The 14,634-nt window shown below is 45.3% G+C and overlaps 1 protein-coding gene across 1 annotated transcript in view; it reads left to right on the forward strand.

The window, feature by feature from the left end:
- Positions 1 to 14,634, forward strand: part of loxhd1a (lipoxygenase homology PLAT domains 1a) — a 287,997-nt gene that overhangs the window by 243,742 nt on the left and 29,621 nt on the right. Inside the window, exons 36-39 of the mRNA XM_041183529.1 lie at positions 2,193 to 2,340; positions 8,865 to 9,073; positions 10,570 to 10,755; positions 12,356 to 12,483. Of these exons, the coding sequence (XP_041039463.1) occupies positions 2,193 to 2,340; positions 8,865 to 9,073; positions 10,570 to 10,755; positions 12,356 to 12,483 (671 nt within the window). The remainder of the gene's footprint in view (positions 1 to 2,192; positions 2,341 to 8,864; positions 9,074 to 10,569; positions 10,756 to 12,355; positions 12,484 to 14,634) is intronic.

Below are 14,634 nucleotides of genomic sequence, written 5' to 3' on the forward strand. Positions count from 1 at the left end.
GCAATTTGTTACGGGGAAAAGGCAGGAGATTGGCACTAAGTTAAAAAGCTCAGAGAGCCAGTGCAAGACACAATGGACTGAATGGCCTCCTTCTACACTGTGATAATTCTGTGATTCTGTGATAGACTGCCTAACAGTAGTTATAGTGTTGGACAGAGCATTAATTAGGAAATAATTGGAGCTTGTAACAAAGGCAATGTAATAATCATGGGGGACTTTAATCTTCAAATAGACTAGACAAATTGGCAAAGGTAACTATATAATGAGTTTGCAAGGTGCTTTTGTGACAGTTTCCTCCAACAATGATTTGGAAGTTAGTAAATGTAACACTGCTATTCAAGAAAAGAGGGAACGAGAAAACAGCGTAGTTAGCCTGACATCAGTCATCGAGAAAGTGCTGGAATCTATTATTAGGAAAGTTTTAACAATGCAATTAGAAAATCATAGTATGATCAGACAAAGTTCAACATGGTTTTGCAAAAGAGAAATGGTGTTTGACAAATTTATTAGAGGATTTTGAGTATGTAATTTGTAGGGTAGATAAAGGAGAACCAGTAGCTGAAGTATAGCTAGATGTCCAGAAGGCGTTGAATGTGGAGCCACACAAAAGGCAAGATAAGGCAAGATAAGGCAAGATAAGAACTGATGAAGTTGGGGGTAACATGTTAGTAGGCATAAACGATTGGTTAATGTATAGGGAGCAAAGAGCAGGCATAAATGGGGTATTCTCAAGTTGACAGGCTGTGACGAGTGGAGTGCCGCAAAGATGAGTACTGGGGCCTCTGCTGTTTACAATCCATATAAATGACTTAGGCAAAGAGACAGAGAGTAATGTATCTAAGTATCGAAGTTACAAAGCTAGGTGGAAAGGTAAGTTGTTAGGAGTATACAGAGAGGCTGCAAAGAGGGTAAAATTTTGCTCTTGGCCGGCAGGCTCGGTGGGGGCGGGCGAGAGCGGTCGGGAAGCCAACCGCTACTGCAATCAACAGCGCACCGCGATTTCACACTGGCGGGCCAATTAAGGCCCACCCAGTGTGATACGCTGCGTGTGTGGGCCGGGGGAACGAGGTTGAGTAGGCCTAACACACACTTCGCGCATGCGCTGAATAATCTCCCTGAGGCACGGAGCTGCCCAAAACACTATTAAACAGCTGGAAAAATTAAAAAAACATGTCCCCTCAGAGCTGGAAATCTCACCCACCGAGAGCCATCAGCCACCAGAGACCGGCAGCTCTCCATTGCTGGCAGCGCCACTGGGAGCGGTGGTTGCTGTCAGTAAAGCATCCTGAGAAAAGTCCAGGATTCCTAAGGGGCCCAGGCCACAGGTCTGTGAGGGCAAGATGGCAATCCCAGGGAGAGGGTCATTATGGATCCCCCCATCCCAATGCCAGGTCCATCGATCACGCTCACAGTGCCTTTGAACGAGAGTCCCGTCCCCTCCCTTCCCAGGAGGCCACAAGCAAACTCAAAATGGTTTGTTTGTCAGCCTCCCTGCTTGATGAGGCCCTTAAGTGCCCTGCTGCCTTCCCACTTGGAATCATTCGGGTGGAGGCAGGGAGGCAACAGGGTCCCCACCCCACACCCTCCAGCCCATAACTTCCACCCATAATGTGGGAAGCTTTAAGGAAGAATTGGCTACGTATTTGAGGGTTTAGGCAGATAGTTTTTTTTGATAGGCCAAGTGGGCTCCAGAGTTTTTTTTTCCGGTCCTGAACTTTCCTGCTTTATATCATTTCTTTCTTCTTAAAGCTCTTAAACCTTTGGTGAGATTAAGAAGTTCAGGTCTGTAATTTCCCTGTAGATTAAAGGAAAGTATGACTAGTGTCTCTCAGTCACTCCTTGTTGCTATATTTCACACTTTGGGCTCCTTAAGCAACAGCAATGGGACATGGACTGTGGGTTTACTCCTTAATCATGTTGTCATCCCTTTGTGGGAAGTTTCCTTAAATTGCCAGTTCTTATCCCTTCTCTAACCAACTGTCCTAAAGTATAAGTTATGGTGAAGCATCTGGAGCGCAGTAACTGGAGTGGGTGGTGGTGGTGAAATCGGGGTATGGCAAAAGCTGAGAGTCGGGACAATATGGGAAATTGGGATGGAGGAGTTGAAAGTAAGAAGAGTGATGATGCTGCAGGTAAAGGGTTGGATTGAATGTTGCCCCACCTTGGATGATCCTTTGTAATTTTCCTCATAGGATTATGAAGGAGATCGAACAAGTATTCACAGTTCCGCTAAAAGCTTACATGGTTCCTCAATGAGTCTCCGAAATATCAGCAATAGTGCCCTAATCAAAAAGGGTAAACGGAAAAGCATTATTGAAGACACAATTGAGGAAGGACCTCGTAAGAATATTTATCTTTATGGAGCTTTATCTTGTCCATGCTTATAAAAATTGGGGGAAAAAATTTTAGTTAGCTTTCCAATAGGACTTCTAAGACATGACAGAAATGCATTTAGTCCCCCCTCTATTCAGTAAAATCTAAGATGCACCACAAATTCTACCACAAGGATCATTGTCTATAGTTCTCTCATAAAGGAAGCCTGGTCTTTCCCTTCACCCTTTTTTCTTTCCCAATCATTTATTTCCTTAGGATCTCAAAAAGCCAGCAACTATAATGAAGAAATGTAAGCTCCTCAACATATAGAGAATGTATATACTTTGTTGGCCAACACCATCTTACAGTATTGTCAGTTATAGCCACTCTAAATGCAGTTATTTCTCCACCCCAGAGGAGTACCACATTAGCATAATCAACCCTTCCTTGGATACCTACTTGGTACCAGAATCCACTGAATACAAAGATGCAGAAGCAACAAGGATACAAAATAATTAAGGGATAGAAAACAGAAAGTTGTGGTGAATGGCTTTTTTTGACTAGAGGATGGTATACAATGGAGTTCCCCAACGGTCAGCATAAGAACCATTGCTGTTTTTGATGAATATTAATGACTTGAGCTTTGGGGTACAGGCACAATTTCAAAATATGTAGATGACACAAGATTGGAAATATAGTAAACAGTGAGGAAGACAATAACAAACTTCAAATGGACATAGACAGGCTGCTGGAATGGATGGACACATGGCCCCATCACCACCTTCAACATCCACTCCCTCCACCACTGATGTTCAGTGCCAGCAATGTGTACCATCTACAAGGTACACTGCAACAACTCACCAAGGCTCCTTCAACAGCACATTCCAAACTCGTAACCTCTACCAACCAGGACAAGGACAAGGGCAGCAGGTGCATGGGAACACCACCACCTGCAAGTTCCCCTCCAAACCACACATTATCCTGACTTGGAAATATATTGTCGTTCCTTCGCTATTGCTGGGTCAAAATCCTGGAACTCCCTTCCTAACCGCACTGTGGGCGTACCTACACCACATGGACTACAGCAATTCAAGAAGGCATTTCATCAGAAATGAGAAGTTATGAATCAAAATAAAGGTTAGAAAAGGATGTATGAATCAGTCTTTGGCTTGTCCGCGAGGCGTAGCTGGCGAAACTTTGTGGCTATTGAGTTGGGTGATTCTGGTAGAGCTGACTTTGCTAATTTCGCAGTTGCTTTGGAGACACTTGATTCTGCAGGTTGGCTGAGGAAGCTGTCCTATTTCCTTTTTGATTGTGGCTTTGCTGAGCCTTACCTCCAGCAACAGAGAGAGAAAGAAAGAGAGAGAGAGAGAATTTGCCTGTAACTGCAGGGGTGACTAGTTGGTCTTCTTGTGCTGTCACTCTCACAGCACAATAACACACTAGCAACTGTTCTGCAGATAGCTGGTTAATCCATTTTTCCTTATGTATTCCTGTAAGGGAAAGAAACCATGTCTTGTGCCCAGAGTCTGTTTTCTTTGATCTCCAACCATCTGAGATATGAATCAACAGGAGATGGATTTTAGATGACTGCTGAGATGTGGTAATCAGTCTTTTGTCTCTGCAACCACAGGAGATTAAATCTCGGTCTTTTGTACTTTCCTGTCTCCCTTTCAAGTGTCTCTGCTTGAAGATCATGACACCTTTTCAGGTGTGACATTCCATGTCCTCTCAGGACAGGTCTGTCAGTATAATCCACATAGGGATTTTTCCAAAATGGTCACTTTACCTTACCAGGGTCCTTGCTTGTATTTCTTTAAAGACACACACATCTTCTTAAAAAGTTCAATACGTCCTTAAGTAATTCATGACTGTAATTAGCTTTTCATGATACAACACACTGAAATACAAGATGTAGGGACAAGGGACTTGGGGATTCATGTGCATTGATCTTTGAAGGTGGCAGGACATAGCAAGAGAGTAATTAGCAAAGCATACGGAATCTTGAGCTTCACAAATAGAGGCTTTGAGTATAGAGCAGGGAGGTTATGCTGAACTTTTATAAAGCTCTGATTAGGTCACAACTAGATCGTTGCATCCAGTTCTGGTCACTACACTTTATGAAGAATGTGAGAGTCCTTGAGAGGATAAAGGAGATTTACTAGAATGGTTCCAAAGTTGGAAAATTTTAGCTGTAACGTTATGTTGTTCACCTTGAAGTAAAGGAGATTGAGGGGAGATTTGATAGAGGTGCACAAGATTATGATAGGTTTAGACAAAGGTAGGCAAATAAAAGCTCTTCGCATTAGCTGAAAAACAAGGACAATGGGGCACAGATTTAAGGTTTTGGGCAAGAGTTGCGGGGTGGGGTGGTGTGCGTGAGGAAGAATATTTTTATGCAGTTAATGACCTGGAACTCGCTGTCTACGAGGGGAGTCAAAGCAGAGATGATCAATGATTTCAAAGGGAATTGGATGGGCACTTGATGGGGATAGAGTGGAAAATGGGACTGACTGGGAATTGACCTAATAGGCCGGATCACAGCCTCCTGTGCTGTTATGATTCTGTGGGGAGGATTTTTCGATTGCAGGGTTTCCCAGCCCGCCACCAAACAGTCTACTCAGAAAACATTCCCGCCAATTGGCTGCCTTGCAGCTGCTTAATGTTCGACGGGGCATTAATTGTCTAAGGGCGAGACTTCCAACCCCATCAGGTAAGTAATTCACGCCTTAGGAAACTGTCAGCCTATCAGATAGCTTGGTAGCTCTGTAGTCTCAGCAGCGCCAGATTTGGCTGGTGGCCATCACTGGTACTACAGCCAATCCCCAAAGAAGAGGAGTTAATGGAGGCAGATTGACAGTAAGTCAGGGATATCAGTGGGGACTGGCTGACAGGCTTTGCGAGGGGTTTGAGAGACCAAGTTTGAGATGCCATGATGAGAGGGTTAAAGGAGGTTATGACCTCGGGAGGGGGTGCCTCCAATGGGCATAGGGGGAGTCCTTCCCATCATAGCGAAAGCTGCCAGGCTTTATCAGCTTGGCATGAGACTTACGCTGCCATGGGTAAAATAACAGTGAGGGCAGGATGAGGCACTTAAATGGCCATTAATTGACTACTTACGGGCCTCAATAGGCCTGGGCACACAGCAAACCCAACACCTTCACCGGCCCCCATAAAATGGGAGACAGGTTGAGGGCGGGTGAATAGGAGGTAGGCAGGCCATGCAGAATTTTATAAGCACCCCCTCCACCGCCTTCAAACACGCTGGCAGGGAATTGTAAAATTCTGCCCCTTGACTATGAATTGAGGGAGCAACACACCAAAAATTGAGCATTGAAGGAAGACGCTAAAGGATGAGGAATGGATGGAGAAAATTGTTGATTTGGATTGCAGCTTTGCCAGCTCTATATTTCAGCACCCTGGGAATGAGAACCTATAGTTAGCAAGTGTTATTTTGTAGCCCCCGACATATCTGCCCAGCAGGCCTCACACCTGCCTGTCACTTATGTTTATTTGCCTATCAGTCATCAACTTAATGGACAGTCAGAAAAAGCTGTTCAGTTAACTGTATGTTTGCCACCTTCAGAGCGGACTAGTCACCAGGGAAATGATGGACAGGTTTATAGCCCAGTCTTGTACTGCAACCATTGCTAATGAGTGAACAAGTAGGGCGGAATTTTCCATTTTGGAGACTAAGTCCAGTGGTGGGTGGGAAAATTGGAGTGATTTCTGCTGGACGGTGGGACAGGTGAACACACGCAATCTTCCACTTTTCAGCTCATTAATTATGCATCTGCAAGGAAGTCGCCTGCCCTGCCGTTATGTATATACAAACATACAAACAAGGAGCAGGAGTAGGCCATCCAGCTCCTCGAGTCTGCTCCGTCATTTAATAAGATCATAGCTGATCTGACAGTAACCTCAAATCTGCATCCAGCCCACCCCCGATAACCTTTCACCCACTTGCTTACCAAGAATCTATCCACCTCTGCCTTAAAAATATTCGAAGACTCTGCTTCCACCGCCTTTTCAGGAAGAGAGTTCCAAAGACTCACGACCCTCTGAGAGAAAAAATTTCATCCCATTTCCATTTTGAATGGCCAACCCTTTATTTTTAAACAGTGACCCCCTGGTTCTAGATTCTCCCACAAGAGAAAACAACGTCTCCACAAACACCCTGTCAAGTCCCCTCTGGATTGTATACATTTCAATCAAGTTGCCTCTTACTCTTCCAAACTTCAGCGAATACAAACCTAGCCTGTCCAACCTTTCCTCATAATACAACACATGGGGTCAAAAGTCCTGGCACCATATTTAAAGGGCACCGGGAAAGACATCCACTCAGTGCAGGCCAGGAGCTCTGTAAGCTCCTCCCTTACGGCCACACATCTTACTGGAGAAGCTGGCTGATGTGATCATGCACATCCTGGGACATACAAGGGCACCTCCGGCATTGCCTTTCACTCATTTCTAGATAAGAGCACTGCCGGCGATACACCCGGGGTCAGGCCAATGCTCACCATTGCAGTGTTCTATGTTCATTAGCCTCTTGAGCTTACAGATGCCTGGCTACTCCTCCTGGCCCTGTGCCAACCTGCAATGGACCCTCCTTCTGCTCAACTGAATGAGAGCCATTGTCAAGGTAGGGCTCCCTGCAGCCTACATTATCAACACTTCAGTGGATGTTTAAACGAATTGAAGTGATATGTTTATTGAGCATGTCCTTTACAGGTTTTCTTCCATCTCAAAGCCAACAGACCTGAGCTAAGCCCTTCACCTATCCTCAATCTAGACATGGCATCCCCACCCCATCATTTCCAGGTAAAGGACATCCTGGAGGACCAGAGATAGGTGTACTCCACCGTTCGTACACAAATGCATATGGAGTTATTGCTCTTTGAGTGAGGTGATGACAGCCATGCGCAAGAAGCCTCACGCTGACCTTTTGCGTTTGTCACCACTACCCTTGAAACTCTACAGAGAGAGCATTGCCTTGGCAGCATAGAAAGACTAACTGCATGATCCCTCGTCAGCCATGACCATTCACCCAGGAGGATGGAGGTTTGGAGTCGTGACCTGGCTGCCCTCCACCAGCCATACCCCTTGGAGGCAGTGCACTTCCTCTCTTCATCCCTGCCTCTGACTGCAATGAACGGCAGCTCCATACCCTGCTGGGATCTCGATGTTATGAGATTCATGAGTCGCGAACAAACCTGCTGCACTGTGGGATTAACTATAGAGAGGCGAACACAAGTGGGCATCTTTGACATCCAGTTGCCTCATAATTATTAGGGTGTCCCTTTAGTCAGCCACATGTGCTGGCCTTGAATTGCACCCATCCAAAAAGACCCTCCTCCCACCTCGAGGGATCTCACTAACTGTGGTCAAGGTCAGTTTGGAAAATGGTGCGGTGTCACCTTTCAATCTTACTCCACCACCTTCTACCCTCCCCTTGTCACCCACCAACATCCCTCCATCACCATAAACCCATCCAGTATCACCATTCTTCTCTGCTCTGTCACCCTTGAACCTCCCCCCATTCCCCTGAACCCCATCACGATCCAACTCCACATGCCTTCCCTCCCCTCAAAGCCGACACCCATTACCATCCCCATGCCCACCCTGACTCTGTCCCCTCCCGTTATCCAAGCCATCTATCTTGTCCCACTCTGTGATCCCCCCCAATGAGACCTTCGCCTATCAGACTCTCACCCTGGATCTGCCACCCTACCGCATCCCACTCCCCCCTCTGACTCTGACTGTTCTCTCCTATCACCAGTACTCTGAGTTCTCCCCCCAGGACCCCTCCATCTACACTGCACTCAATGACACTCCTTCCCTCCCTTCCCCTGATATTGCCCTCCATCTTCCCTGGACATTCTCACTCCCTCCTCCTCTTCCCTGGACATTCTCCCCTACACCTTCCCCTGACATTGTCCCCACCACTTCCCCAGACACTCCCCCCACCTTTCCCCTGTAAGCCTGCCTTTCTGTACAGCCTTTGCTCCACCCTTTCACCCTATACTCCCCTCACCCCCGGTTTCCACCCTTCGCTTGCCTCCCTTGTCCAGCCTTGGCACAGCATTTGTTAACGGCACTCAAGTAAAGTTATGCGAGGTGCCCAAGAAAGAGAAAGCAACATCTACGGACCTCAAAGCCGCAGAAGAAGTGAAGCTCACCAGGTGAAGACCATTTATATACAGGTGTAAATCTGAATGTTCTAAATTCTCACTGGTGGGAACTTAATTTGGAGGGTGGCCTTTTAATGAACAGGCATGAGATGCTAAATGAATGCAAATTGAATTCCCTACATTGTTTGTCGGGAAGGTCAACCCGTCTTGGACCCACCTTGAAAGTCAGTAGAACAAAATTACAATAGTTTATCCTGCCATTGGGAAACAGATTTTTAGCCTCCCGATATGATTCCTGCTGTTGTCGGGAGTGAAAAATTTCACCCGTAGTTTGTGGTTCCATAGGAGAAAATGACAGTGAGAGGAACAAATCAGGAGATAATGAAGTAACACATTTCCTTCCCTTTCACCTCTCAACAGCCATCCCGTACCATATAACAATTAGCACAGGCCTGGAGAGAGATGCTGGCACCAGTAGCCGTGTATATATCATCATCATGGGGCCCATGAAGGTTCAAACATCACGAATGTGGCTGGAGCTTTCCGAAGGGAAGAATGCATTTCTTCCTGGATCAATGGAAAAGTTCCAGGTGATGGGGCTGGACGTTGGAGAGATTAAGAAAATTGAGGTGAGCTCAGATACATATATATATATAATCCAGATACATGACTACCGTATCCCTGTATATTAACTCTGTCCAATGACCACAATGTTCCGGCCAACACAGGGTTGTGTCACAAGAGACAGAAAGGACCCATTTGTCTCATTGGTCTATTGAGTCTCTTCATATTTTTCAAATATTCGCAAACATCAGATGGGAAATAAAATCAAGATGTTTAAATTTTTCCTGCAATAACTTTAAAATGCTCCAGTTTTTTTCCCCTTTGTCTCAAAGTACAATTATAATCTTGCAGTTATACAGGGGCCAGCTGCCCCCGGTACCTCATCAAGGGACCACTCTTCATGTGCACAGGTAGACACCAAATTTAGGAACAGAAAATAAGAGTAGCATTAGGCCATGCAGGCCCCTCGAGCCTGGCCTGCCATTCAATTAGATCATGGCTGATCTTCCACCTCAATGCCATTTTCCCGCACTATCCCCATATCCCTTGATACCTTTAATATCTAGAAATCTATCAATCTCTGCTTTGAACACACTTGATGACTGAGCCTCCACAGCCCACTGGGGTAGAGAATTCCAAAGATTCTCCACCCTCTGAGTGAAGGAATTCCTCCTCTTCTCAGTCCTAAATGGCCTCCCTCTACTTATGAGACTGTGTTCCCTGGTTCTAGACACCTACCCCAGCGAAGGGAAACGTCCTTCCTGCAACCACCCTGTCAAGCCCTGTAAGAATTTTATATGCTTCAGCAAGCTATTTGACAATAGGCAGCATTGCAGCTGGCCACATAATGTCTTCATCTGGTTTCAATGAGATCACCCCTCATTCTTCTGACCTCCAGGGAGTATAGGCCTATTCTACTTAATCTCTCTCAGTTGGGTGTTGGTTCGCACTCCAGAGTCGTGAACAGTAAATCCAGCTGACATTCCAGTGCAGTAACTGAGGGAGTGCTGCACTGTCAGAGGAGCCTTCTTTCAGATGAGGTATTAAAACAAGGTCCTATCTTCCCTCTCAGGTAGACACAACAGTTTCTATGACATTATTAACAGAAGATCAGTTCTCCAGGTCGTGCATCACATTGCTGTTTGTGAGAGCTTGCTGCGCACAAACTGGCTGTTAGGTTTCCTACACATCAATAGTGACCAAACTTCAAGAGTACTTAAGCGGAATACTGCAGATGCTGGAAATCTGAAATCAGAAAAAAGGGAATGATGTAAATGCTCTGCAGCTCAGACAGCATCTGAGAGAGAGAGAAGCAAAGAACTTGAAATGAAGAATCATAGACCTGAAATGTTAGTTTTGTTTCTCTCTCTACAGGCGCTGCCTGACCTGCTGAGTATTTCCCGCATTTCCTGTTTTTTTTATTTCAAAAGCACTTCATTGGCTGTAAAGCCTTTGGGATGTCCTGCGGCCCAGAAAGGCGCTAGATAAATGCAAGTCCCCCTTCCTTTTACAGCTACAATTTTGTATTGGTTTCTGATTGTGTCTGATTTCCCCTGAACAGTTGGGACACGATGGTGCCACTCCAGAGAGCTGCTGGCTCGTGGAGGAGCTGGAAATCTCAGTGCCGACCAAAGGCACCATGTACATCTTTCAGTGCAAATGCTGGCTTGCCAAAGACCGAGGCGATGGGCTGACAGCGCGGGTGTTCAACATCCTCGATGCAGAAACTATCCAGATTGGACAGAAGGTGGGAGCTGATTCATATCTTTCTGCAAGGTGCCAAAAATATATAATCCAGCACAATCAGATGGATTTGAATGGAAATGTGTTCACTTTGGGAATAGGGGATGAATGAGAATAAGAAGGAAGTTTTTTTAATTCATTTATGGGATGTGGGCATCGCTGGATAGGCCAACATTTATTGCCCATCCCTAGTTGCCGTTGAGAAGGTGGTGGTGAGCTGCCTTCTTGAACCACGGCATTCCATGTGGTGTAGGCACACCCACAGTGCTGTTAGGGAGGGAGTTCCAGGATTTTGATCCAGCAACAGTGAAGGAACAGCGATGTATTTCCAAGTCAGGATGGCGAGTGGCTTGGTGGGAACTTCCAGGTGGTGTTGTTCCCATGTGTCTGCTGCCCTTGTCCTCCTAGAGGGTGGGGCTCGTGGGTTTTGAACGTGCTGTCTAGGGAGCCTTGAGTTCCTGCAGTGCATCTTGTAGATGGTACACACTGCTGCTACATTGCGTCTGTGGTAGAGGGAATGATGTTTGTGGATGTGATGCCAATAAAACTGGCTGCTTTGTCCTGAATGGTACCAAGCTTCTTGAGTGTTGTGGGAGCTGCACTCATCCAGACAAATGGAGAGTATTCCATTACACTCCTGTCTTGTGCCTTGTAGATGGTGAACAGGCTTTGGGGAGTCAGGAGGTGAGTTAACCGCCGCAAGATTCCTAGCCTCTGACCTGCTCTTATAGCCACAGTATTTATATGGCTAGTCCAGTTCAGTTTCTGGTCAATGGTAATGCCCAGGATGTTGCTAATGGGTGTTTCAGCAATGGTTAAGCCACTGAATGTCAAGTGGTGATGGTTAGATTCTCTCTTGTTGGAGATGGTCATTGCCTGGCACTTGTGCGGTGTGAATGTTACTTGCCACTTGACAGCCCAAGTCTGAATATTGTCCAGGTCTTGCTGTATTTGGATATGGACAGCTTCAGTCTCTGAAGAGTTGCAAATGGTGCTGAGCATTGTGCAACATTCAGCGAACATCTCCACTTCTGACCTTATGATGGAAGGAAGGTCATTGATGAAGCAGCTGAAGATGGTTGGGCTGAGGACACCACCCTGAGGAACTCCTGCAGTGATATTCTGGAACTGAGGATATCAATAACCACAACCATCTTCCTTAGTGCTAGGTATGACTGCAACCAGTAGAGAGTTTTCTCCCTGATTCTCCAGTTTTGCTAGGGCTCTTTGATGTCACACTCGGTCAAATGTGGCCTTGGTGTCAAGGGCAGTCACTCTCAGCTCACCTCTGGAGTTCAGCTCATCCATGTTTGAACCAAGGTTATAATGAGGTATAGAAAATGACATAGAAATAAAAACAGAAGGAGCACAGAAATAGAATCTACACAATAGGAGCAATAGGAAAGTGGACTGGAATGGTAGATCAGTAATGAAATTGTATACAAAAAATGGGGTGGAAAGTGGGAATCAGATTCGAAATATGAAATGGATCAAGTAGGAGGGAAGTAAATAGAACTGAATTTGTAATGGTAAAATAATGGTGGAATTCTTTGGTTACATCTGGTATTTGTTCAGAGTTGACAGTGAATGTGGTTGTTCAACAGATCCCTTATGAAATAACCGTGGTTACCGGTGACACCCCAAATGGTGGGACTGATGCCAACATTTACATATCCGTCTTTGGAGCCAATGGGAGCACAGAGGAGATACTACTCGATAAAAATGGAGACAGGTGGGCTTTAATTCCAAAGTGATTACAGAAGTCCAGGATCTGATCTCTGTCTGTCGTTCCTTCATCTGGTAATCTTCAATGTCAAACTTTGGCATTATTTTTGGTTTATTTTTTCATGTTGTGTGGGCATCGCTGGCTAGGCCAGCATTTATTGCCCATTTCTATTTGCCCTTGAGAAGGTGGTGGTGAGCTGCCTCTTGAACCGCTACAGTCCACGTGTATAGGGTTGTTAGTGCTGTTAGGAAGGGAGTTCCAGGATTTTGACCCAGCGACAGGCAATATATTTCCAAGTCAGGATGTTGAGGGACTTGGAGGGGAACTTGCAGGTGGTGGTGTTCCCATTTAAGAGATAGTACTTGATTCATCTCTGGTACTCTTGTCAACATTGGTTGTGTCCTAAGCGCTTTTACTTACCATCTATCTTTGTCAATAACAAAAAATAAATCTGTCTTTTACTAGCTATTTGACACTTTCTTTGCTTTTTCTGTAATATTTGGGTTTTAATGGATAGTTTTGAAGAAAAGATGCAATATAATAAAATTAAGGAAGATCAGTCCACTCTATCACTTGATTTACACTTTAATTAGTAATGCCATTCAATTCAAAATAAAAGGGTAAAATTCTCTATCAGTTGGGTGATCTCCATTTGACCTATCAACACCTGGGACCCTTGTGCTCACCGGCTTTGACTGTTGTACACATCATAACTAATTGCGTCCAAGAGCAAAACACTGGAAATCTAAAATAAAAATATAAAATGTTGGAAATATTCTCTGAGTCTGGCAGCATCTGTGGAGAGAGAAACAGAGTTAATGTTTCAGGTCAACACTGATGGGATCTCTGTTTGCCTCCTTTACCTTGTTCATTTTCATAGCTCTGGATTTTCCACTCATGTTTGATCTGATATCCACCAAAACCTGTTCTGATAAAGGGTTAGTGACCTGGAACATTAACTCTATTCCTCTCTCCACAGATGTCACCAGACCTGCTGAGTACATCCAGCATTTTCTACTTTTTTTTTAATGTAGCTGCCTGTGTTTTGTTTACACATGGTGCTGGTACAATCGCCAAAAACAGAAATAAGGATAAAAGTTGTGTACCTACATACATGAATTCAGTTGTGTACTTCAATATTCCAAGCATCTTTATACACAGCTGCATTTGTGAAGGTGCACTTGGTATTTAAGTATTAGATTTCACCTTCAGTTTCAGTATCATCAATTATGGTAATGAAGAGGTGATCGGGGGAAAGAATTTAGAGTTAGTGGTGGGGTCATATTAGATTTTGGATTAAGAAATAGATTTAAGGTTGGCATTAAGTTTAGGATTAGCTGTAGATTTGGGGTTATGGTTAGATTCAGGATTAGAGTGATTTTACTTGGGAGAGAAACCTTCGGCTAATTTTCCTGATGTTTGGTCCCAGGAATCCCTATTTCCCCAGCTGATAGACCAAGAAAAAGGGGGAAAATCTGGCACGTCACAATAGGGGCAACTTTAAGCTTGTACCTGAAATACTGCAGGTACTGATTTATCACAGGTATACAATTAAGACTCATTTGCAAATTGCTGCCTAATTTTCTGATCACTTAGCTTGCCGCTTTAGTTGTTGAGGCGCCTGAAGAAAATTGGCATCGTGACTGCCCCGAGGTGCCGGGGACGGAAAGACCTGCAGGGTTCCCAGGGAAGGCTGGAGAGTGTGCAGCCAAGCGATGCTTTTCTTGAATTACTGTACTCGAGAATGATTCTAGCTTACCTGGGAGTCAGACCGGACCTGCGGGAGACAGTAGGGAGCAGCAGATCACCTAAAAATAATAAAGCCCGGGGATTTGAATAAGGCCTAACCTACCCGGGTATGGGGGCAGGCCTGCCGGAGATAGTCGGGAACCGGGACCATTTCAGCTGCTGTGAGCCAGCGCACACTGAGATTGAAAAACTGAGCGGGTAAACAACTGTGACATCACAGGAAACTAGTAAGTTAATTGGCTGGAAATGCTTGTTGTAATCCTCCGCCATTTCCGCCAACTCCAGCATGATGCCACCACCAAACACATCTTCCCTTCACCCCCCCTATCGGCATTCCGTAGGGATCGCTCCCTCCGGGACACCCTGGTCCACTCCTCCATCACCCCCTACTCCTCAACCCCCTCTTAT

The sequence above is a fragment of the Carcharodon carcharias genome, chromosome 1 (assembly GCF_017639515.1).
Source record: "Carcharodon carcharias isolate sCarCar2 chromosome 1, sCarCar2.pri, whole genome shotgun sequence".
NCBI lineage: Eukaryota > Metazoa > Chordata > Chondrichthyes > Lamniformes > Lamnidae > Carcharodon > Carcharodon carcharias.